The sequence below is a fragment of the Schistocerca gregaria genome, chromosome 7 (assembly GCF_023897955.1).
Source record: "Schistocerca gregaria isolate iqSchGreg1 chromosome 7, iqSchGreg1.2, whole genome shotgun sequence".
Lineage (NCBI taxonomy): Eukaryota > Metazoa > Arthropoda > Insecta > Orthoptera > Acrididae > Schistocerca > Schistocerca gregaria.
The window spans coordinates 380608857-380634334 of record NC_064926.1 but is presented as its reverse complement, the minus strand read 5'-3'; the positions used below and the strand labels follow the sequence as shown (position 1 = coordinate 380634334).

General features: G+C 42.4%; 1 protein-coding gene across 1 annotated transcript in view; it reads right to left on the bottom strand.

The window, feature by feature from the left end:
• The window catches only part of LOC126281865 (para-nitrobenzyl esterase-like), a 76448-nt gene that overhangs the window by 21951 nt on the left and 29019 nt on the right, over positions 1–25478 (bottom strand). Inside the window, exons 5-7 of the mRNA XM_049981135.1 lie at positions 19315–19532; positions 12981–13146; positions 456–637 (exon numbers count right to left, since the gene is read on the bottom strand). Coding sequence (XP_049837092.1) covers positions 456–637; positions 12981–13146; positions 19315–19532 — 566 coding nt within the window. The remainder of the gene's footprint in view (positions 1–455; positions 638–12980; positions 13147–19314; positions 19533–25478) is intronic.

Here is a 25478-nt window from a genome sequence, read left to right as displayed (position 1 = left end):
ACGGGGAGTCGAACCGAGATTTCACGCTGTACGCTAGCCGCCTCCTTAACCGCTTTGGCTGTCCTTGCACGACTCACGTCCATGCATACATGTCCGAAGGAAGATTTCATCGTTCTTCTTAGCAACAAGGGCACTGGAATATCGTACTTAACTGCCGATACCAGGTAGCGACATTCAATTTTAAATGTTGCCCTCTGTACGGATTTGCATAACGTGTGTGCCAGTACTCCTTGTGATGCAGGAACGACGACGTGTGGAACGTTGGGTCTCGGTGTGAGTCGTGCTCAGACACCGACAAGCTGACCACTCGCGTGCAATGAGAAATCCTGGCTCAAGTCCCAATTCGGAATTAATTTTCACTGTCGTCATTCCCTTATACAGCCAATGGTTGTTGGTATTAACATTTCACAAACGTCTGTAGATATTTAAATAGTCAATCAAATGTTGATACAGACATCATATACGGCCTGCGGCTGTTGCTGCGAGAGTCCCTGGTTCCCAAAGTAGAAGTCCTCCAGCCGCTGCGCCGCCGCCTCCTGCTCTTCCCTCGTCGGCCTCGGCAGCAGAGACCCCACCAGGGACGTGAAGTTTTCGTTGAGATCTGCCGCCACGGACTCGCTCTGCATCACTCCAGACACTGTAAAAATCAGCACATCTGTTACGATGAGGTCTTCAGCAGGTGGATGTGCGACATATCATGGGTCAGCAGACTTATATTAAACGGAACAAATTCGACAGCTGTTGTAATACCAGCACTGTACGTCACTAACGTAAAAATTACACCTTTTTGCCACCTAAGAAAATACTGATATATTATTATTATTGCCTGTCCTGAAATGCTAGTGTACTAATTGCACATTGGTGAGGAAATACCAGATGAAAAGAATGCGCATGTTTTATTATGGAGGTGAAATTAGGTATTTGACTGAAGCATTTTGACATTGACCACCATCAGTTCAGCAACTCAGCTATAGCGTGCAGCTTCCGTACCACTACTTCCGCATGACAACGATTTGGGGGTGGACCAGTCGTCAGGAGTCTTCTGCAGTTTGACTAAGTAACATGTGAATAGCTGAAGCTTGGTCATCAGACTCTGTTCCAGACATTTCCGCGTGACAAAAATGTGGCCTCTTCCACAACGTATGCCCGGAGCACCTCCTTTTACTGTCGAACAGCTGGGCAGTAATATGATGTCCAGTCAGTACTGGCCATCTTTGTGTGGATGACGCTGCTGTCTCCACAGTCGCCGCGGGACCTCTAATCTACGTCCCCGCCTGAGTATCTGGCTGATGAGGTAGCTCAGCACTCTCAGTAATGCGATGTGGGGGATCCAGCCGTCCCCACCTCTCTCGAGATATACCACCCTCGGCCTGTGCCAGTGAGAGTGAGATGCAGTCTGATACACACAGTGACAGCTGTCTTCGCCGGGTCCCACGCTATTGGCCCGGGGTAACGAGAAGCGGAGCCGTTGCACTAGCGATGGTGCATGGTCTGCACTATCACCTGTACCAGGGCCAGCCATTTGGTGCCAAACTTCACACAGCAATGGTGTGCGGGCCGCGTGTTGGCCGTGTGAAGAAGAAGAAGAAGAAGAAGAAGGAGGAGGAGGAGGAGGAGGAGGAGGAAGACGACGACGAGTAAAGTTCTGGATTCGACGTCTGTGAGGTAGGAGCCATCCTATAATGCTTCCGTTTTTCGCTGCTGTTACTTTTCAGATGTCAGTATGTCAGGACAGTTTCGTAGCAGTTTCATGTGGCAGAGGGTACGAGTGGTTTACCACTTGCTCTGCTGTGCTGGGCCGGCTCCTCGCAGGCTCCCGTGTGCTCGTAGCAGGGATCTCAAAGTGAAGTCAAGCGTCGTTTGCTGGAAGCCCTAATCAGGGCTTCCGCCTCTGGTAGAAAGCTCAGCCTCGGCTCGTAAACACAGCTCGCGGTTCCGCATCCAGCACGAGTGCAGCCAATTGTCTCTCCTGCGTCTTACAACGGGACCGTCAGACCTGTTACTCGAGGATTTTGAAGAGTCTTACGTTAGCTCTGCTGTAGAGGTACCTGTCCTCAGTGCCTGGCTGGCGGCTGTGCGTGCGGCGGCCTCTGGTTCCTGGGAGGGTCGTTGCTGGGATTTTGTCCCTGTCTCTTTAACCGGTAGCTTTGGTGCTGTTTTGCGCGGGAGAGCGTGGCGGCTAAAGCTCACGGCCACCATGCAGATGATACGGAGTTCGAATCCCGCACGTGTACGCTTTTTTTTTCAATTCTTTCGTATGGAGTATCATTATGTAGTATATAACAAGCAAATGCGTTGAAAAATTTTCGCCGTAGTGGTTTCATTGATGGATCGGCCATTGCAGCGCACTTTCTTCGGGTGTGTACTCCGTTTGTGATTCGTAGTTGAAATTACAAATATCTGGAGGGCTGCAGACCATGAGGATAAAAGCAGAGAGATCAGAGCCCACACAGAGGCATACCGACAATCTTTCTTTCCACGAACAATACGAGATTGGAATAGAAGAGAACCGATAGAAGTACTCAAGGTACCCTCCGCCACACACCGTCAGGTGGCTTGCGGAGTATGGATGTAGATGTAGATGTAGAGTCTCAGCCTGTCTCGGCCTTGCTCGTAACTTCTCTGGCAATACTTAGCACATCGAGACATTTAATTTAGTACTGTAATGTAGCACGTTTGTGTCGGCACAACTCTCTTCCGTTTGAGAGAATTGTGGTATCAGCGCTGTTTTCCAGTCGCTATTTGTTGATGGTGTGAAGGACGTCCCTGGGTACAGTGGATGTTTGCACAATCGTGCGACGTGTCGCCATAAGCCTTTAGAAATGAATGGGTATGACAGAAGAGAGGAACGAGAATTCTTGATACATATTATATTGTCACATAAGTGACGGGTACTGCACATTTGTTATGAAGTGACATTACAATACCATGCAGGAAGAATTTAAAGACTCAGATGACAGTGAAAGAACAAAAATTACAGCGACTGGCAGACAGAATTCATTGTTGAGTGGATCTGGAAGAACTTTGTGCTACATGTGCAGATAAGCAGCACATGAAGAAATTGGTGGTATGAACAGTAAACTTTTATGAAGTCGCTTGCATTATGCAACTGCCAGCTGGAGCTGATCGAAGAATATGGAGACTTAATGTACGATTGTACATCAGTTTGGTCAAGTCAAAGAACATGTCAGGAACAACTATTTGATTTAAAATTTCTTATTGTAGAATTTACGAAGCAAAAATGAATGCTGGAATGACAATTAGAACATCCAGAATGGATTGCAGACTTTGCATTCTGAGTGAACTTCACTGCATACAGCAGACACTGCAGCGTGTAATGGTACTTGAATTAATAACCATTACGGCACCTCACCTCAACCTCTCCATACCGGCAATATTCCACTGTTTTTCCGTAAAGTAGTTAACATGTTTCTAAGACAACATTTGATTTCATTAATGTAGAGGTACTTTGATACATCGATATGTTTAAATTGCAATGATATTATTCTTATGTGAATTCTCTCTTTCGTCACTATGATCTTTGTCGTACTTGTAACTCTGATTTTTGGGCGCGTAAGCGGTTATTAGAGAGAGTCAAGTCTTGGTCGTCATGTTGAAAAGAAGCAAATTGTAGTCCGTTTCTAAAATGTGAACTTTAACATTGAGGAAGATGTTTTCAAGTATTGAAGTATTGTATTGTGAAGTGATGTTTCGGAATGACTTACGTGATATTGCAACAAAAGTAATAAAAAAGAAGTGTAACTTAAATTCGGAGTGCTGATTACTTTTTCCCCCCCATGAACCATGGACCTTGCTGTTGGTGGGGAGGCTTGCGTGCCTCAGCGATACAGATGGCCGTACCGTAGGTGCAACCACAACGGAGGGGTATCTGTTGAGAGGCCAGACAAACGTGTGGTTCCTGAAGAGGGGCAGCAGCCTTTTCAGTAGTTGCAGGGGCAACAGTCTGGATGATTGACTGATCTGGCCTTGCAACATTAACCAAAACGGCGTTGCTGTGCTGGTACTGCGAACGGCTGAAAGCAAGGGGAAACTACAGCCGTAATTTTTCCCGAGGACATGCAGCTTTACTGTATGATTAAATGATGATGGCATCCTCTTGGGTAAAATATTCCGGAGGTAAAATAGTCCCCCATTCGGATCTCCGGGCGGGGACTACTCAGGAGGATGTCGTTATCAGGAGAAAGAAAACTGGCGTTCTACGGATCGGAGCGTGGAATGTCAGATCCCTTAATCGGGCAGGTAGGTTAGAAAATTTAAAAAGGGAAATGGATAGGTTAAAGTTAGATATAGTGGGAATTAGTGAAGTTCGGTGGCAGGAGGAACAAGACTTCTGGTCAGGTGATTACAGGGTTATAAACACAAAATCAAATAGGGGTAATGCAGGAGTAGGTTTAATAATGAATAGGAAAATAGGAATGCGGGTAAGCTACTACAAACAGCATAGTGAACGCATTATTGTGGCCAAGATAGATACGAAGCCCACACCTACTACAGTAGTACAAGTTTATATGCCAACTAGCTCTGCAGATGACGAAGAAATTGAAGAAATGTACGATGAAATAAAAGAAATTATTCAGATAGTGAAGGGAGACGAAAATTTAATAGTAATGGGTGACTGGAATTCGAGTGTAGGAAAAGGGAGAGAAGGAAACATAGTAGGTGAATATGGATTGGGGCTAAGAAATGAAAGAGGAAGCCGCCTAGTAGAATTTTGTACAGAGCACAACTTAGTCATAGGTAACACTTGGTTTAAGAATCATGAAAGAAGGTTGTATACGTGGAAGAACCCTGGAGATACTAAAAGGTATCAGATAGATTATATAATGGTAAGACAGAGATTTAGGAACCAGGTTTTGGGATGTAAGACATTTCCAGGGGCAGATGTGGACTCTGACCACAATCTATTGGTTATGACCTGTAGATTAAAACTGAAGAAACTGCAAAAATGTGGGAAATTAAGGAGATGGGACCTGGATAAACTGAAAGAACCAGAGGTTGTACAGAGTTTCAGGGAGAGCATAAGGGAACAATTGACAGGAATAGGGGAAAGAAATACAGTAGAAGAAGAATGGGTAGCTCTGAGGGATGAAGTAGTGAAGGCAGCAGAGGATAAAGTAGGTAAAAAGACGAGGGCTGCTAGAAATCCTTGGGTAACAGAAGAAATATTGAATTTAATTGATGAAAGGAGAAAATATAAAAATGCAGTAAATGAAGCGGGCAAAAAGGAATACAAACGTCTCAAAAATGAGATCGAGAGGAAGTGCAAAATGGCTAAACAGGGATGGCTAGAGGATAAATGTAAGGATGTAGAGGCTTATCTCACTAGGGGTAAGATAGATACTGCCTACAGGAAAATTAAAGAGACCTTTGGAGAGAAGAGAACCACGTGTATGAATATCAAGAGCTCAGATGGCAACCCAGTTCTAAGCAAAGAAGGGAAGGCAGAAAGGTGGAAGGAGTATATAGAAGGTTTATACAAGGGTGATGTACTTGAGGACAATATTATGGAAATGGAAGAGGATGTAGATGAAGACGAAATGGGTGATACGATATTGCGTGAAGAGTTTGACAGAGCACTGAAAGATCTGAGTCGGAACAAGGCCCCCGGAGTAGACAACATTCCATTAGAACTACTGACGGCCTTGGGAGAGCCAGTCATGACAAAACTCTACCAGCTGGTGAGCAAGATGTATGAGACAGGCCAAATACCCTCAGACTTCAAGAAGAATATAATAATTCCAATCCCAAAGAAAGCAGGTGCTGACAGATGTGAAAATTACCGAACTATCAGTTTAATAAGTCACAGTTGCAAAATACTAACGCGAATTCTTTACAGACGAATGGAAAAACTGGTAGATGCGGACCTCGGGGAGGATCAGTTTGGATTCCGTCGAAATGTTGGAACACGTGAGGCAATACTGACCTTACGACTTATCTTAGAAGAAAGATTAAGAAAAGGCAAACCTACGTTTCTAGCATTTGTAGACTTAGAGAAAGCTTTTGACAATGTTGACTGGAATACTCTTTTTCAAATTCTAAAGGTGGCAGGGGTAAAATACAGGGAGCGAAAGGCTATTTACAATTTGTACAGAAACCAGATGGCAGTCATAAGAGTCGAGGGGCATGAAAGGGAAGCAGTGGTTGGGAAAGGAGTGAGACAGGGTTGTAGCCTCTCCCCGATGTTATTCAATCTGTATATTGAGCAAGCAGTAAAGGAAACAAAAGAAAAATTTGGAGTAGGTATTAAAATTCATGGAGACGAAGTAAAAACTTTGAGGTTCGCCGATGACATTGTAATTCTGTCAGAGACTGCAAAGGACTTGGAAGAGCAGTTGAACGGAATGGACAGTGTCTTGAAAGGAGGATATAAGATGAACATCAACAAAAGCAAAACGAGGATAATGGAATGTAGTCCAATTAAATCGGGTGATGCTGAGGGAATTAGATTAGGAAATGAGACACTTAAAGTAGTAAAGGAGTTTTGCTATTTAGGAAGTAAAATAACTGATGATGGTCGAAGTAGAGAGGATATAAAATGTAGACTGGCAATGGCAAGGAAAGCGTTTCTGAAGAAGAGAAATTTGTTAACATCGAATATAGATTTAAGTCTCAGGAAGTCATTTCTGAAAATATTTGTTTGGAGTGTAGCCATGTATGGAAGTGAAACATGGACGATAACTAGTTTGGACAAGAAGAGAATAGAAGCTTTCGAAATGTGGTGCTACAGAAGAATACTGAAGATAAGGTGGATAGATCACGTAACTAATGAGGAGGTATTGAATAAGATTGGGGAGAAGAGAAGTTTGTGGCACAACTTGACTAGAAGAAGGGATCGGTTGGTAGGACATGTTTTGAGGCATCAAGGGATCACAAATTTAGCATTGGAGGGCAGTGTGGAGGGTAAAAATCGTAGAGGGAGACCGAGAGATGGGTACACTAAGCAGATTCAGAAGGATGTAGGTTGCAGTAGGTACTGGGAGATGAAGAAGCTTGCACAGGATAGAGTAGCATGGAGAGCTGCATCAAACCAGTCTCAGGACTGAAGACCACAACAACAACAGATTACTTTTTACATCACCATTGTGATAACTTGCAAAAGTTTAATCTTCAAAAATGGTTTATGAAACACATGTATAAAACTTTTGAATATCGCAGAATAACACGTAGGTCTCTTTGCATCCGAGCTTGGAATCATCAATACCTAGATTTTCGACGATTGAGCCATGAGTTTACAACGAGACCAGCGTGGGAAACACGAAAAGATGAGTGCCTAGTTTATCCATTATTTCATGAAATGACATTATTAACCGTGCTCTAATGACACCTGCCGCATAATATTTGTTGTCGCCCGAAAATGCATTATTTAGCAGCGTGAGCAACACCACAACCATAATTAATTTTTGACCTTTGTTGTGGTAGCCGGCCGCGGTGGTCTCGCGGTTCTAGGCGCGCAGTCCGGAACCGTGCGACTGCTACGGTCGCAGGTTCGAATCCTGCCTCTGGCATGGATGTGTGTGATTTCCTCAGGTTAGTTAGGTTTAAGTAGTTTTAAGTTCTAGGGGACTGATGACCACAGCAGTTGAGTCCCATAGTGCTCAGAGCCATTTGAACCTTTTTTTGTGGTAGGGTTGTTAGAACGGTAAAAACCAACTTGTTTCTGATTTGGTGGGCATGCATTTAAAAGGAAAATCTGGTTGTAGAAAGGACACATTCTGAAAAACACAGTCCTTATGGTTACTGCTGTAAAGGAAATGTGTGGTTTGAAGACTTCACTGTGACCTTAAATGAAGTCCGGGGAAATTCTCCTAAATGCTTAGACGACAGTGTCAATCTTCATCTGTTTTCCATCTGTTTGCGAGACCATTTGCCATTTTAGTTGAAAGCACACTTGGGCACGTGGAGATGTAACTGGCTGACTTGCAAAGTAATTCCCATTTTAATGACAAATTCTTTTACGTTAAAACTGCCTAGGACGTATACATTGCGTTGCTCAGGTAGAGTTTCTACGTCAACAAAATGAGGTTGCAAAAGTGTTAAAATATTTCGAACGACATATTTATGTGAAATATCTTTTTTCAAGTATGCTACGAAATGATGCGGAATAAGTTACAATCACGTGGAAACTTGAGTTTGAAAATCTGTGAAATTAGCTGCACTTGTTCGTATGGTGATATTTGCACCAGGTGAAAATAATATTATATCTTCATCATATAAAAAATAATCAAACAATAGAGAAAATTTGTTTTCTTTGTGACCTATGTTGTTCAGAAACGTGAAACATACAATCACTTCTTAAGCAACACCACTGCACTGTCATTTAAACGAGGTACATTCGCAGTTTCTTCCTCTTGCCCTTTCTCATGCTCTGAGAGCGTGACGTGGCAGAGGGAGGAAATGTGCAGCGACAGCCACTCGTGCTCAGGCATCGCCATTATCTACAGAGCTAGACCGGAGGCCAGCGTGCTTAGAGACGTCGTGACAGTGTATTTGCCACGTTAGGCATCAACACTAGCAGCATCAAAGTCTAAAGAATGTAAACAAACAGCAATAAAGTGTCTTGTGTCCACGAGCAGACTTATTTGAGTATCTGTTCCCATCTACAGTACAGAGTCACCGCCCACAACTAGCCATCCTAAAAACTCTTTTACAGTAGTATCAGCGCATTGCAGAATGGCATAATGTGTCATGCTCTAAGAAGCCTGACAACGAAAATTCAAGATTGCTTTACAGGACCATCACCATGCCAGGACATCGCTTCGACATCCCCAGGCGATGTACAGATTATTTAGACTAGTATCACTGAATGAATCAGTCATTTCACTGCAGTGTTTGTGTATTATGAGAATATCATTCAACTCAGCCATATAATTGTATTAATGCTCTCTTCCTGATAGTTTCTGAGTATCCATGAATGTGAAGGTTATTATTTCGGCTTTTCCAACATTACCAATTAAAATGATAAAAGAGATTAGCCAAATTATTAAATTAGTTTTAAACATACAGCAGCTCATAAATCGATCATCATGATCTAAAAACAAAATTGCCACAGAAAAAATTTGGTTTAAATTTTCGTATTTGTCTGACATTACTTTTAGTTACATTAGTCTACAAAGATCAACATATGCAGTATGCAGTTTTATGTATGAAAAGTGCTACTGAAACCTTTCGCTTGTGGAAATAACATTTTGTAAATAACATGGCCAGCTTTTAGAACGACTGTCAAGAGAAAAATTTTTAGGGGAGATAGCGATCTCGAAAGCTTTCTGAAACACACAGGCAATCCCTTGGAATGAAGATCACACGCTTTATCCGCTTGCTCGGCAAATAGCACCATATTTTTACTTCTTTTCTCTTGATATGCCCCACGCTAGAAAACTGTGCCCAGAAAGTGCCAAATAGTAGGAAGCTTGATTACCTAGAGAACGGTGACGTAAAATTTTTAGACTCAAGTACTTTTCACGAGGAGAGGTTTCTGTACACTTGATGTGAAGGGTCGCATTTTTTCCATGGTGGTGGAAGTACAGCGGGTCTGCTTAATTTTTTCGTTGATGGAAGAAAACTTTATCTTTCTGATTGGCTGTTCCTTCCTGAGACAGTCCACAGGACTGAAGCACTCTGCTGTTTTGCTTCACATCAGAGTGTGCTCGGAGTAGAGCGACTTCAGGCTTTGCTTCCAAAGGAGAACTTCGGCCTCTCTTTGCAACAGTGTCACTTCACGCCTGATGCTCGATAGAGGCACTTCAGGTTCCGTACGCAGGTGGGACACATCGCGATCATGACGCTCCAGACGGAATCTTCGCCAACCGACTGCAGGGTCAGACCTCGTCCGAGGGCGATGCAGCAGCGGCGCTCGCACAGTCGCACTAAGCGAACCATGGGCGCCTCCCACGGCCAGACATTCACGCTCACCAGCGATAGTGAGATTTACCTCTACATCTACATCATACTCCGCAAGCTACTTAATGGTGTGTGGCAGAGGGTACTTTCGGTACCACTATCTGATCTCTCCAGCCCCGTTCCATTCTCGAACAGTGTGTGGGAAGATTGATTGTCGGTAAGTCTCTGTATTGGCTCTAATGTCTCGAATTTTCTCCTCGTGGTCAATGCGTGAGGTGTATGGGGGGGGGGGGGGGGGGGGGGGTGGAAGTAATATGTCGTCAGTCTCCTCATGAAAAGTACTTTCCCGAAATTTCAGTAGTAAATCTCTCTGTGATGCACAGCATCTCTCTTGTATCGTCTGCCAGTGGAGTGCCGTAACGCTCTCTCGCAGCTAAACGATCGTGTAACGAAACGTGTAGCTCTTCGTTGAATCTTCTCTATGTCCTCTGTCCGTCCTACCTGATAGTGATCCCAGGTGGATGAACAGTACTCAAGAATCGGGTGAACAAGGGCCTATACCGGAGGTATAGGTCGCAATGAATTTAATATGCGTCAGTAATTGCGCAGTTAAGCTATACCGCGGCTCTGGGGCTGTCACAGTTCCACAACAGGATTACTCGTATTCCAAACATGAATGCAATCACTACCCTCGATTTGCTGATTTGGGTCAGTTAAAATTTAACGATAGGTTGCCGCAAAACATCAACAACAGGCGATCGACAGCAGGCTCGTCATGATTCATGTGCGTTGCCGCTGTTTGTATTTATTTTTCTTTTTCTTCTACGCCTACTAATTCAAGACACCATTAAAAAGTTTACTAATCCGGTTTTAAATCAACTGGTGAACAATATGGCATAAAAAAATGGAATTGAGCGTATGGCAACATCGGCCAGGAGGCCCCATTCGGGGAAGTTCGGCCGCCAAGTAGCAAGTGTTATTTCATTCGAAGCTACGTTGGGTGACTTGCGCGCCGGTGATGAAGACGAAACGATGATGAGTACAACGCAACACCCAGTCCACGAGCGGAGAAATCTCCAACCTGGCCGGAAATCGAACCCTGCCTGCTTGCATAGGAGCTAAGCACGGTACCATTGAGCTAAGCAGGCGGACAATATGGCATAATTTGTAATCAGTTTTAAATTGTGGTTTTTCATGATTTGTAATCCGTTTTAAATTGCGGTTTTTAGAAAAATATGAAAAATGGAAAAAACTCACATTAAATTTAAGTTCTGAGAATTTTTGTTTGAATAGTTTCTGAGCTACGAATGTCAGAATTGCGTAATTTTATTAAATTACGGTAACTTTAACCCTTAATAAAACCGGAAGCACTTTTTTTATCACAGCTGTGACTTTTCTAAGGATATTAATGTAAAGTCTACTATAGATGATAGAAAATCGTACCCACAAAAATGCATGGTCTCCTGCTATCCGAAATGAAATGGAACAGCCCGTATTTGGTTTAACGGCAGATACACTATATTCGCACCTGACAACTCGCGTTATGTGCAAAATATCGCACAAGACAACTGGCGATAATCAGCAGTGGATCCAATTGAGAGATGCAACACTTTGTTGCTGTGTCAAGTATCGCGTGGCACCAACAGCAAAATTCCCGTTTTATAAACCGGTGTAATTTCACAGCTGCAATAGTGTTTGCTCTTAATGGCGTCAGGCTCACTTTCATATCTTCATTCAATCCCATCGTTTTGGAAGCTGTTAGACAAGGGATACTATTCTGGCGTTGTTGGCTTCGATGGTGTAACGTTCATAGCTAATTAGCCTGATGTCAGCTAGAGCATATCAGCTATTTCAGAGATAGGCCACTTTGGACGCAGTATTATAGGCAGTGGCTAGTGCCCATAGTAACGCTCTAACAACATAGTGAGACATACGCTTATACGATTACAACACATTTCCTTCTTTCCCGTTACTGTTCTGGCCACAGCAACAGACGCATTTCAAAGAGCAGTTTATGCTATCCTCTGATTTTATGAGTAAGTAAGAACGAATGATCCTGATAAGCTGTAGAATAAGACAAGACACCAAGTTTAGTGATCATAAGGAACGGACTTGGAGGCACGATCGTGCATCTGCGAACAGTGTACATTAATGTATAAAAGTATTTATAAGGTTTTCAGAAATTACTGCAACCAGTCGCCTTTTATATAGATGGTTAAATAAAATACATCTACATAAAAGGTGACTGGTTGCAGTAATTTCTGAAAACCTTTTCACACCACAGTCGCAGTGTTCCACATCCACAGTGGATAAAAGTCAAAAGTATTTATATTTTTGAATGTTTTTTTGTGAACTTGTCGGTTAGTCGTATCAAATTACTCCACTATAATTGTGAATGGTTGTCTCCATTATACACGATGTATGAGGAATTGTAGTGCATAATAAAAGAAAACGCTAGTTAATTGTTGCTAGATAGCATCTAGCTCAATTCTTCGAAGCGCCCAGTGCCTGTGTGAAAGGTGAGAACTGAAAACGACGCTCTACCTAGTGTGACTAGGACATTGTGTGAAGACTGAAGGTGAGCGCAAATAAAATTTTGCAGTGTATCACTCTCATGTATATGTCCATCTGTGACACCCCACGTGAAATGCAGAACAATTACAACCAGTCGCCCTCTCATGTTTTTGACAGAAATGTCACATAGGATTATTTTAGAGAGTAGTTTGTAGCAAGCTTAATTTGCAGCAAGAATTATCGTTATATTAAAGTTAATAGCTAACAAGAAATAAATTCTGGCAAATAGCCATAGCAGTAAAGCACCACCTGTACCGCGAAATCCTTCTAAATTTGTTACGATTAAAAGGAACAGAATCTCGAGAGCATCCTTGCGTTGACAACAGAACTAGTGCCTGAAACGGGGCGGCTGTCTCCATATCCCCAGAAAGTCACTTGAGCTCGGAATGAGTATACGCTTATGCGTGTAGGTGCTGCATTCCTCCCCACTTTGCACCAATCTACAAGGGTGTTCCCGTGAGACGGAGCATTCCAGTATCACAGTAAGAGTTGCTGTCAAGAATAATGGATCACTTCTCTCTGTGCAGGTTACAAGTTTTTGTACGTACTGGCAACAAAGACAGACCCGTCAGCGGATGTGACGCCGGTCATGACGGGGACTTTGTTGAAGCGGCCCTCCATGAGGATGCTGATCGGTGACTCAGTAACCACTGCCGACGCTGACGGTGGCTCAATAACGGGTTGCCACGCCACGGGGCTGAGACGTCGTTTTTCCTGTAACGAACAGACACGCACAGCTTATGGTCAGTTTTCTCGTAGATTGCAAGTATGCAGCACTCAGTGACCCAGAAGAACGACACCCAGGTATTACAGGGATGCAGATGGTAATCTAATGGCATAAAAATCCATTTCATAATTACTGTGTGAACTACTGCAGTTCAGATTTTGGCAGTACTCATATTCAATAACAGTGATGCAATTTTTTAAGATTTCAGTATGCGACGGAAAACTTTACCCGCACATGCACTTGAATAAAATATTTCATTTGTACATGAAGGTTTGGCACATTCCTTAGACGTCTATGCACCTGTTACGACTAATAACGATGGTGTTGCACGCGGGACCTGAAGAAACGGTTCGAAATATAATCTAAATATTGTGATAAATTAAAATGACGAATACCTCTTCACATCGAAAAAATGTCTTAATGGTAGTGGAAGATGGTGGAACAGATTTAACATGAAATGGAAGGTCTGAAAATAGCCCCCAGCAGCCTGAATTGATCAGAATCACACAGGAACTGAGAGAGGAATAAACATTTTAACGAGAAGGAATATAACAATTAAATGTGATGTCTAGATAGTAAAAATAAAAGAGAAGTTCAAGAGTGGGGCTAAAATTCAAAGTGAAAGGCTGTAAAAGTTAAGATTAGCTGATAACTTTGTTACCCTCAGTGACAGTGTCCAAGAATTACAGGACCTGTTGAATGGAATGAAAGTATAATTAGAACAAAATATGGATTGAAGGCAAATCGATGAAAGACGAAAGTAATGAGAAGTAGGAGAAATGAGAACAGTAAGAGACTTAACATCGGAGTTGGTGAGACGAAATACATGAAGTTAAGAAATTCTGAGTCCTAGGTCGCAAAATAATCGTGGTCTTAATTTCAGAAAGAAATTTTCCAGAATGTGCGTCTGGAGCAGAGCATTGTATGGCAGTGAGACACGGACTGTGGGAAAACCTGGACAGAAGAGACTCGATGCATTTGAGGCAGAAGAGAATCGAAGCATTTGAGATATGGTGCTACAGAAGAATTTTAAAAAAATTGGAGTGATAAGGTAACAATGAGAATGAGGAAGTTCTCTGGGGAATCAGCAAGGAAAGGAATATATGCAAAACACTAACAATAAAAAGGAGCTAGCTGATATAACATCTCTTAACATGTCAAGAAATAACTTCCATGGTGCTAGAGGGAACTGTAGAGGGCAAAAAGTGTAGAGGAAGACAGAGACTGGGATACGTCCCGCAAAAAACTGAGGATGTAGGTTGCAAGTGCTACTCTGAGGTGAAAAGGTTACCACAGGAAATAGCGGGGGGACCGTGTCAAACCAGTCAGAACACAGCTGGCAGAAAAAAGGAAAAAAATGTTCGCTTAGAAACAGAACATTACTGAAAAGCTCTATCAGTGAACCATAATTGCAATCAGTAACCCCGTCATTCAATTTAGTTCTACTGTGAACTTTGCAACTAGGATATGTGAACGTTGTGAGACCGGTATTGATGATATCTTTGTAGACAAATCTAAAAAAAGGCATATCACAAAACCAATAGGAAATGTGCTATCTGATCATTACATACAGCATTCGTGTTAAATGTTGAAACTTGTCATGATTAACAATCTACTAAATCGAGTGCGGGAGGGTAACAAATCAGTCAAAAATTGAGAATTTCAATAAATTCCTCTAAGTCATGAATGGATAGATGTTTACGATACTTCCGACTCAAATGGCAAGTACAAAGCATTATTTAATAAGTTACTTCTACTTTTTAAAAATTATTTTCACCTAAAGGTATTTCAAACCACAGAAGTCAAAAAATAAACCATGGATTACACAGTCTATAAAGATGTGGGACAAAAAGGAGACAGTATCTACTCTCTAGTAACAGCTTTAATGTTAGCATTGTAATGTGTTACAAAGAATACTGCAAAATATTGAAGCAAGTAATCCAGAAATTGAAGCAGCTTTGTTACGAGAAAAAGATAATTACATCAAGCAACAAAATGAAAACTATGTGGGACATAGTGAGCACGGTGACAGGTGGTGCCAAAAAAGAAGAGGAACAGATAGCTCTAAAAATAAATGAGACATTGGTAACAAGTGCATCTAGTGACGCAGACCTCTTAAAGAAGTACTTTATTTCTGTTACTGACAGCTTGGTCTTGTCAGGTTAGGTGAAAAGTACAATGGAGTATCTGAGACCAGTCTTCAAAAATATTTTCATTAAAATGGGACTGATGCTCAGTCCTCCCAAAGAAGTAGCATCCATCATAAAATCGTTAAAATTTAAGTATTGTGGTGGGTATTATAACATATCAACAAAGTTAATCAAAAAGTGTTCATGTGAGTTGCATTCTATCTTAAGTTATTTGTCTAATCAATTTCTTATGAGTGGAACATTTCCAGACATGCTAAAATATGCTGAAGTTGACTCTCTTTACAAGAAGGGAGATAAAGACATACCATCAAACCATCGACCAATTTCACTTTTGCCAGCTTTTTCAGAAATATTTGAAAACGTTGCGATCAGTATCTCCTTAAGCCCTGACTACAAATAATATATTGTCCTAGTCACAGATAGTGTCTTTTAAGGATTCTGGTACAGAAAAATCTAATTACACTTACAGTGAGAATGTACTTAATTCATTAGATAATAAATTGGAGGCTACTGTCATTTTCAGTGACTGGTCAAAAGCCTTTGACTGTGTGAACCACAGCATTCTCGTAGGTAAATTAGTATATTATGATTTCCCTGGCAATGCTGCGAAATGGTTTGAGTCTTATCTGACAAACAGGAGTAAAAGGGTGTCATTGCGAAATACCTGTGCAGTACGCAGCCAGTCTTCATCTATTTGGGTATTAATTATGTGTGGTGTTACTCGAGATTCCATCTCACGTCCATTGCTTTTTTGCTGTGGATATTAATGACGTCTCATCTGTTACATTTGACAGGTGATAAGTAGTTTTGTTTGTAGATGATACAAACATTGCAGTAAGTAGCGAGTCTAGAATATATTTAGAAATAACTGCTATTTAAATGCTCACAGACATTAATAAGTAGTATAAAGCTAATTCACTGTTATTAAACATTGAAAGGGAACCGCTATATGCAGTTCAGAACAAGTAACAGATTGCTTCCCACATGCGTACAACATATGAATACATGCAGATCGAAGAGGTTGACAATGTTATATATTTCTGAGATTGCAGCTCGAAAATAAATTCAAATGGGAAAGGCATATCACAGAACGGCTGAAGCGCCTGAACAAGTCTGTATATGCAGTGAGAATGATGTCAGATGTAGGGCATGTAAATATAAAAAGCTTGCATACTTTCTTTACTTTCATTCTGTTCTGCCATATGCGATCATATTCTGGGTTACTCATGAAACTGATAAAAAGTTGTCAGCGTGCAAAAGAGTGTAAAAACAATCATTTGTGATGTAAATTCAAGAACATGATGTAGACCGTTGTTCACGAACTGTGTATTCTAACATCTGCTTCACAGTATATTTATACCTTAATCAAATTTAATGCGACTATTATATCTCTATTTCCAACCAGTAGATCAATAGATACTATCAATACTATGAATACGAACAATCTACAAAAAGACGTACAACAACGTTCCTTGGTCCAACAAGGGTTCCATTACTGAAGACCATGCATTTTCAATAAATTGCCAGCAGCCATTAAAAATTTGGTTTCCAGTAAAGCGCGGTGTAAATGGAGTTTAAAAGACTTTTTGACAGGCAATTCTTCTACTCTATAGGTAGAAATCTTAACAAGGACTGTGAAATGAAATGAAACGTCGTGTGGCTAGGGCCTCCCATCGGGTAGACCGTTCGCCTGGTGCAGGTCTTTAGATTTGACGCCACTTCGGCGACCTGCCCGTCGATGGGGATAAAATGATGATGATTAGGACAAGACAACACCCAGTCCCTCAGTGGAGAAAATCTCCGACCCAGCCGGGAATCGAACCCGGGCCCTTAGGATTGACAGTCTGTCACGCTGACCACTCAGCTACCAGGGGCGGACAACAAGGACTGTTAGACCAGCTTAAGTAAAAAGGTCTATTTGATTTATTTTTGACAGCACTTGGGTACAACAGTCCAGATTAGATATTTTGTGTATGATTAATTTATTAAAAGTGCATAACAGTGTCTCACTCTGACAGTGTATTAATTCTGTAAAAATTAGCAGTTCTACTTTACTGTATCTATTTTGACAGTCTCCTTACAAATGATCGGGGAGTAAGTATTATATTCAAGTGTTTTATGTTATACGTTCTGACATGTTCCACACCCACACCCACACCTATCTCAATTTTGGATCTATGGAACGAAAACTGAATCTAACCAATTCAACACATCAGTATCGTTCGAGGCAAAAATAAGAGACGCTTCACAACAGTAATTAAACCAGAAGCATGATCCAGATCTGAATAACTAACACTGAATAAAAGAGGTGAACAATAGGAACTGGTAAATAAGAAAGGAAAACAATCAGAAAAATCTTAAGATCACAGAAGAACAAAGGTAATAACTGGACGAAGAGGAGAAATTAAGATCCCAAAAACCAAAACCTGGGAGTGTGACATCAAATGAACAGAAATACTCCATCAGCCAAAACATGAAGAAGTTCTGGGAAGATAAGATGATAAGACAATATCTCAGTCCTTGGATCTAAGCGCTCCATAAATGGCTGCCTACGTAACTGAGTGGCCAGTGCAATAGGACACCATGTGGAGGACCTAGGTTAGATTTTCGATTCCCAGTACTGCCAATGAATTTTCCTTGGTGGAAGGATTGGCGCGCAGTGCACTTCATGCTATGATGCCAGTTTAGGAGCTACCTGAATGAGAAGTAGCAGCTCCGTCTGTTAAGTTGGCAAGACGGCCGGAAGAGCAGTATGCTGACCACATGCAGCTCCACGCTGAATCAGCGTGATGCCGAATGGCAGAAAGTAGCACGGTGGCACACCGAAATTCCTAGCACCTTCAAGGTCTAGACTAGGAGCTAGTCTTACATGTATAATACGGCCAAGAACCAAACGGGAACAATAAAAATGAAAGAACAAGAACGAAGCAAGACATGGATACAGTATTTCGCCTCTACTGTTCGATCTGTACATCGAAGAAGTAACCATGGAAAGAAAAGCTCAAGATAAGAAAAGCTCAAGATAAGACTTGTTGATGAAATTGTTACCCTCAGCGAAAATTAAAAATAATTACAAGACGCAGTGGAGTAAATAGTCTAATGCGTACAGAATATATATTAAGAGTGAAAGTGAGATGATATAAAGACTGAGTGATATAAATGATAAGATTCGCTGATGAAATTGTTATCTTCGGTGAAAATGAAAGAGAATTGAAACACTCCTTGAACAGGATGAACAGTATGATGCGTACAGAATATGGATTGAGAATAAACAGTAAAAACACGAAAATAATGACATTTAGTTGAAATGAGATTAGTGAGAAACTTAACATCAAAACTGATGAAAAGGGAAGTAGACTAAGTTAAGGAATCTTGTTACCTTGGAAGTAAAGCAACACATGGCAGACGAAGCAAGGACGACATAAAAAGTGTATTAACAAAGAGGGAATACCTCGTGAAGAGAACTCTGCTAGTATCGAAAATCGTGTTAGCCTGAGGAGCCGGCCGGGATGGCCGAAGGGTTCTAGGCGCTTCAGTCTGGAACCGCGCGACCGCTACGCTCGCAGATTAGAATCCTGCCTCGGGCACGGATGAGTGTGATGTCCTTAGGTTCGTTAGGGTTAAGTAGTTCTAAGTTCTAGGGGACTGATGACTTCAGACGTTAAGTCCCACAGTGCTCAGAGCCATATGAACCATTTAGCCTGAGGAAGAAGTGTCCGATGATATACGTTTGGAGAACAGCACTATGTGCCAGTGAACCAAGGACTTTGGAGAAAGCAGGATAGAATATCCAAGTGTCTGAAATTTGGTGCTCTATAAGGATACTAGAAGTTAGGTAGACTGATGGAGAATGTGGAAGTTGTCCGAAAATGACGAAGAAAGGAAGAAATGGAAAACAAAAAAGAAGAAGGGACAGGGTGATAGGACATGAGTGTTAAGACATCAGGGAGAAAGAAATAAAGAGCCGAACGTTCAGCAGGCAACACCCTGTCGCAAGGAACTCACGAAATCAGAGAGGGCACGTGAGTCGTCGACGGTGAGGTCTTCGTGGCTGGCGGCCCTCAGGAAGGCAGCGAGGCGTTCGTCCTCCTCTGCGACAGAGAGGTTGCCGGTCTGGAAGCCGAGCGCGGCCGCCAGGCGGTACGCCTTCTCTCGGGGTACCGGCTCCACCGTCCAGTTAGCGGACGCCTGGCCGCTCTCGATGATCACCCCGCTGAACAGGCCTGTAAACAAGCAACACATCTCGCCAACAAGTTGCTTCCAAGTGCAATGCAGAATTTTCACGAGTCTGGGATTCAAGCCAAATTTCCTGCTCGTCGCGATTAGTTGCCTTAACCATTTTTCTAAACACTCCTCCATACCTGATTCAAACTTTTACTGTAGCGATTGTTTCCACCAGTGGTATTAGAACACTATTATCACATTTTCTTCCAGGTAGTATGTGGGAGTTAATGGAGAACCGGGACTCATCCTGCCATATATATACATAATAAGTAAATAATGCGATGTTCGGCAAAGAGGTGGTCTCTCACTATTGCTGTTTAACTAGACCCTAGAAAAAAAGATCAGAACCTGAAACATGTAGACCCGTGGTGGCATTCCGTTGGGAACAAAAAAAACACAGACCAAATTGCCTAGCCTTTACATATGATATGGCCCTACCAATCGACACCTGAGAAGAAGCCAAAGAACAGGCCCAAAAATTACAGAAACATAGAGAAACATCTCGAAATCTCATTCAAACCACCAAAATAATGAAAAACACAAAAACCAAGCGAAACATTTTAAAATGGGTGGAAAAAGAACACAAATCACCAAAGAACTTGAACATCTTTAAGGATGGGTCAGCTGCAGGAAAAGGAAATGAGATCTAGAGGAAAAAGTTGAACTGTCCTTTCTACCTACTAAAAACGTGTATAACAAGAAGTCTCTCTCATTCAATGAAAAAGCAAGACATTTAAACACGCTAACCAACAGGAAGCCCTGCGTGCGCCCGAAACACTATCCATCACCAACCATGGCCCAGTTGAAAGGCTGGAGGGCAAAGCGAGGAAGATAAGAACAAACATCTTATCCCCCTAATCCCATAATAATAAACTAATCTACATCAGAAATAAAAACGTTTAACAAACAACTGAAAATTTTAAGGAAACAAAGGACATAAAAAACACTCCAAATCACAGAGAACATACTCACTTACATAAGAAAGACAGTAAAGACAAGTTCCAACTCAAAGGAACGATCCAATCTCTGAAGAAGAAAGGAAAGCAAGATCAGAATGAATGAAGCAATACTGGGCCAAAAGGCACAGAACATTAAAAAGTGGTTGCTGTAACGTACTGCGAAGTCGAATGAAAGAAGAAAAAGAAGTGAATGGTCTGATGGGAATGAAATCAGTGAAGATCGCAAGTAATGAACATGTAGTGACAAACATTAGTTTACAGGTAGAAGTGTTCAGAAATGATTTGTGGAAGCATAAGTGACAATGAATGTTTGAAGGTCGCCTCTGGGTATGCATAGACGGTTAATGTGACTATTAACAATGAGCCAGAATATGTATACAATGCTCTTATTTGCAATTTCATGTGTCAATAAATGACTGACAGCTTCGGATTCGACTGACAGCTGCACATATTGAGCTGATAAAAGGCAGAGCAACTGTTACCTAAGGCGTTCAAGAACAAGATCTTTACCATGTGAGTATAAAGGAATTCACTAGAGATGTGCCATGACAAGGCTCAAACACAGAATTGAGCCATCCATATGTTTCGTGGACGATCCAGATTTACAGTTTGCTTGAACCTCGCATAATTTTTCAAACGCCATTCAAGTTCTAGAAGATAGTTTTCTGGCGTACATTTTCAATTTTTTTATCTAGGTAAGTATATAGTTTTTTAGAAGAAACGACTAATAGCCTTTGCTCTTTACTTTTAATTTAATTTTGCGTCAAGACAGGTTAGATGAAAACATGTTGAAGACATTTTCACCATGATCTAAATGACATTCTGAACACTACTAGAGGCGAACCGCACATGAAAATAATTTTTGTCTTGTATTGTGAGATCACTAATCACAGTCCACCTGAAATTCATGTTTATTATGAACATTACATAATGTAAAGAGTAAATGCACTGGGAACTAGGTGCAAGAACTCCAAGAGCCTCAACGAGACCTCTGAACGATGTGCAGTTACCTATTTTCTGCTTGAAATTTCCTGTAAAATCAAAACTGTGTGCCGGAGCGAGACTCGTGATCGAGGCCTTTGCTTATCGCGGCCGAGTGCTCTGCCAACTGAGCCACCCAAACACGGCTCCTACAAAGTCCCACAGATTTACTTCAACCAGTACGTCGTATTCGTAGCTTAGTTGGTAGCTCAGTCGGTAGAGCACTTGCTCCCAAGAGTCAAAGTTCGCAAGTGCGCGTTTCGGTCGAGCACACAATTATACTCAGCTAGCGCTGCAGAGTGAAAATTTCGTTCTGAATATCTTCTGCTCACATACGCAGTATAAATACTTTGGCGTAATGATTTTTTTGTTTATTTATTTGCATTACAATATTTGTAATACTGCATGTACGTTATGTGATGTGTGTGTGTGTGTGTGTGTGTGTGTGTGTGTGTGTGTGTGTGTGTGTGTGTGTGTAGTGTAATATTTGTATTTTGTGATGATGACGATAATGATGCGCGAAGAGAAAGGGTGAAAACCTAGTCCGTGTCATAGCCTCCTCCTTGCGAATAACACGAAGGGGGCTGCCACTGTCAGCAGTCACATGTTCTCACTTCATGAAACGCTGTGGACAGGTTTGATATTTAAACAAGGACACTGACGCAAATTATGATGATCAGGAACCTTACGCCTCCAATTTTCCTCCCCTTCCAGGCCATATACTAACAGTGACAATTTCTTTCGACCAGCAGTTCTAGAATCGGCTTACTGCCAGGTAGGGCGCCACTGCACGAGCGTGAATTAGCGACCTCGGCAGTTTAAGTGCATTGTTCCAAATTCTAATTCCATAATAAAACAGGGAACAAAGACATGTGCATTAAGACTCTAAATCTGTACACCAGTCGCAAGAAGATAATAGCATCAAACGTATTGTTTCTTGTAAAGTATGAAGTGTATTGTAACTGAGATACTATCATCATTTTTACTCTGATTCCGCTGGAACGACAGTTACTGTTGAATTGTTGACTGTACCTATCTGGAGACAAAATTTTTCATAATCGCAATAGCTATGCATTACTGAAAAGTTAAATATAAAAATATTGAGTCTAATTTGAAAAATATCTCACTCTAAGTTGTTAATCAGAAGGAAATACCAAATTACTATCTACACCCCATACCGCAGTTAAACATTCATTAAAAAATTCCACAGTATGTATGTATTCCAATCTTCTTTTAGTCCGTCTCATCCTTCCTCCATCCATTTCTTCCCTTCCTCCCCCTCTCTCTCCATCGTCTCCTACCCCTCTCTGTCCACCTTCTCCCAGACACATTATCGATATCCTCCTCCTCCTCCTCTTTTTCCAACTGCTCCTCTGTCGTCTCTCTGTCCATCTCCTCCTCTTCCTGTCCCTGACGATCTCCTCCTCTCCTCCTCCCCCCCTCTCTCCGTTCGGCCCCTCATCCCTCCTCTAACTCCTTGGGTTTCCTTTTTCTATCTTCTCCTTTCCCCTCTCTCTGTTGATTTCCTGCTCTTCCCTCTCTCTGTCCATCTCCTCAGCCTTCTCACTGTCTATCTCCTCCTCCCTCCTCTCAATATCTATCTCCTCCTCACCCCTTTCTATGTTAAAATGTTCAAATGTGTGTGAAATCTTATGGGACTTAACTGCTAAGGTCATCTCCCGAAGCTTACACACTACTTAACCTAAATTATCCTAAGGACAAACACACATACCCATGCCCGAGGGAGGACTCGAACCTCCGCTGGGACCAGCCGCACAGCCGATGACTACAGCGCCCCTGACCGCTCGGCTAATCACGCGCTGCCCCCTTTCTGTATCCATCTCCTCCTTCCCCCTCTGTGTACACCTCCTCCTTCCCCCTTCGCTCTCCATGTCATCATCCCACCCGAGTAGAAGGCTAGCGACACACGATCTGTCTTTGGTAACATATCATCCACACAATTCCGAAGACTCCAAAAGCTGACAAGTGTGAGAATTATCGCACAGTCAACTCAACAGCTCATGCATCCTAGTTGATGACAATAATAATATACAGGAGAATAGAAAAGAAAATTGAGTAAGTGTTACATAATGATTAGTTTGGCTTTAGGAAAGACAAAGGCACCAGACACGCAATTCTGACATTGCGGTTGACGATGGAAGTAAGGCTAAAAAAAAAATCAAGATACGTTCATAGGATTTGTCGACCTGGGAAAGGCGTTCATGTAACATGACGCAAGATGTTCGAAATTCTGGGAAAAATAAGAGTAAGCTGTAGGGATAGACTGGTAATATACAAAATGTACAAGAGCCAAGAGGGAATAATAAGAGTGTACGATCAAGAACGAAGAGCTCGCATTAAATGAGGTGTAACAGAGGGATGTAGTCTTTCACCCCCACTGTTCAGTCTGTACACCGAAGAAGTAGTGGTGGAAATAAAAGTAAGATCCAGAAGTGGAATTAAAATTCAAGGTGAAATGACACCAATGATACGATTCGATGGTAACATTACTTTCCTGAGTGAAAGTGAAAGAAAATTACGTGATCTGCTGAATGAAATGAACAATCTAATGAGTACACAATACGGACTGAGAGTAAATTGAAGAAGTAGCTGGATGAGAACAGTGAGAAACTTAACGCCAGGATTAATGGTCACGAAGTAGATGAAGTTAAGGAATTCCACTACCTAGACAGCAAATCAACCAATGACGGACGCGGCAAGGGGGACATCAAACAAGGACTAGCACTGGCAAAAAGGGAATTCCTGACCAAGAGAAGTCTACTAGCGTCAATCATAGGGGATCATCTGAGGAAGAAATTTTTGAGAATGTACATCTGGAGTATCGCATTGTATGGCAGTCAAACCTGGACTGTAGGAAAACCGGAGCCGAAGAAAATCGCAGCATTCGAGATGTGGTTGTAAAGAGGAATGTTGAAAATTAGGTGGACTGATATGATAAGGTATGACGAGGTTCTGCGCAGAATCGGAGAGGAATGGAAAATCTAAAGAACACTGACGGGGAGAAGGGACAGGATGATAGGACACGTGTTAAGATATCAGGGAGTGACATGCGTGGTATTAGAGAGACTTTTAAAATGCAAAAACTGTGGAGGAAGACAGAGATTGGAATACATCCAGCAAATAATAGAGGACGTAGGTTGCAAGTGCTGCTCTGAGATGAAGGGGTTGGCACAGGAGTGGAAATCGTGGCGGACCGCATCAAACCCGTCAGACGTTCGACGTCTCAAAATAAAAAAGAAATAAAGAAACACTAATATGAGTACCAAATTTGGTTCAAATCGTTCCAGGGATTCAGAATGAGCAGTTTACCAGTGGCTTTGCTCGAGTACTCCGCGTACTCTCAAGTCCAATATACACTCCCGGAAATGGAAAAAAAGAACACATTAACACCGGTGTGTCAGAGCCACCATACTTGCTCCGGACACTTCGAGAGGACTGTACAAGCAATGATCACACGCACGGCACAGCGGACACACCAGGAACCGCGGTGTTGGCCGTCGAATGGCGCTAACTGCGCAGCATTTGTGCACCGCCGCCGTCTGTGTCAGCCAGTTTGCCGTGGCATACGGAGCTCCATCGCAGTCTTTAACACTGGTAGCATGCCGCGACAGCGTGGACGTGAACCGTATGTGCAGTTGACGGACTTTGAGCGAGGGCGTATAGTGGGCATGCGGGAGGCCGGGTGGACGTACCGCCGAATTGCTCAACACGTGGGGCGTGAGGTCTCCACAGTACATGTTGTCGCCAGTGGTCGGCGGAAGGTACACGTGCCCGTCGACCTGGGACCGGACCGCAGCGACGCACGGATGCACGCCAAGACCGTAGGATCCTACGCAGTGCCGTAGGGGACCGCACCGCCACTTCCCAGCAAATTAGGGACACTGTTGCTCCTGGGGTATCGGCGAGGATCATTCGCAACCGTCTCCATGAAGCTGGGCTACGGTCCCGCACACCTTTAGGCCGTCTTCCGCTCACGCCCCAACA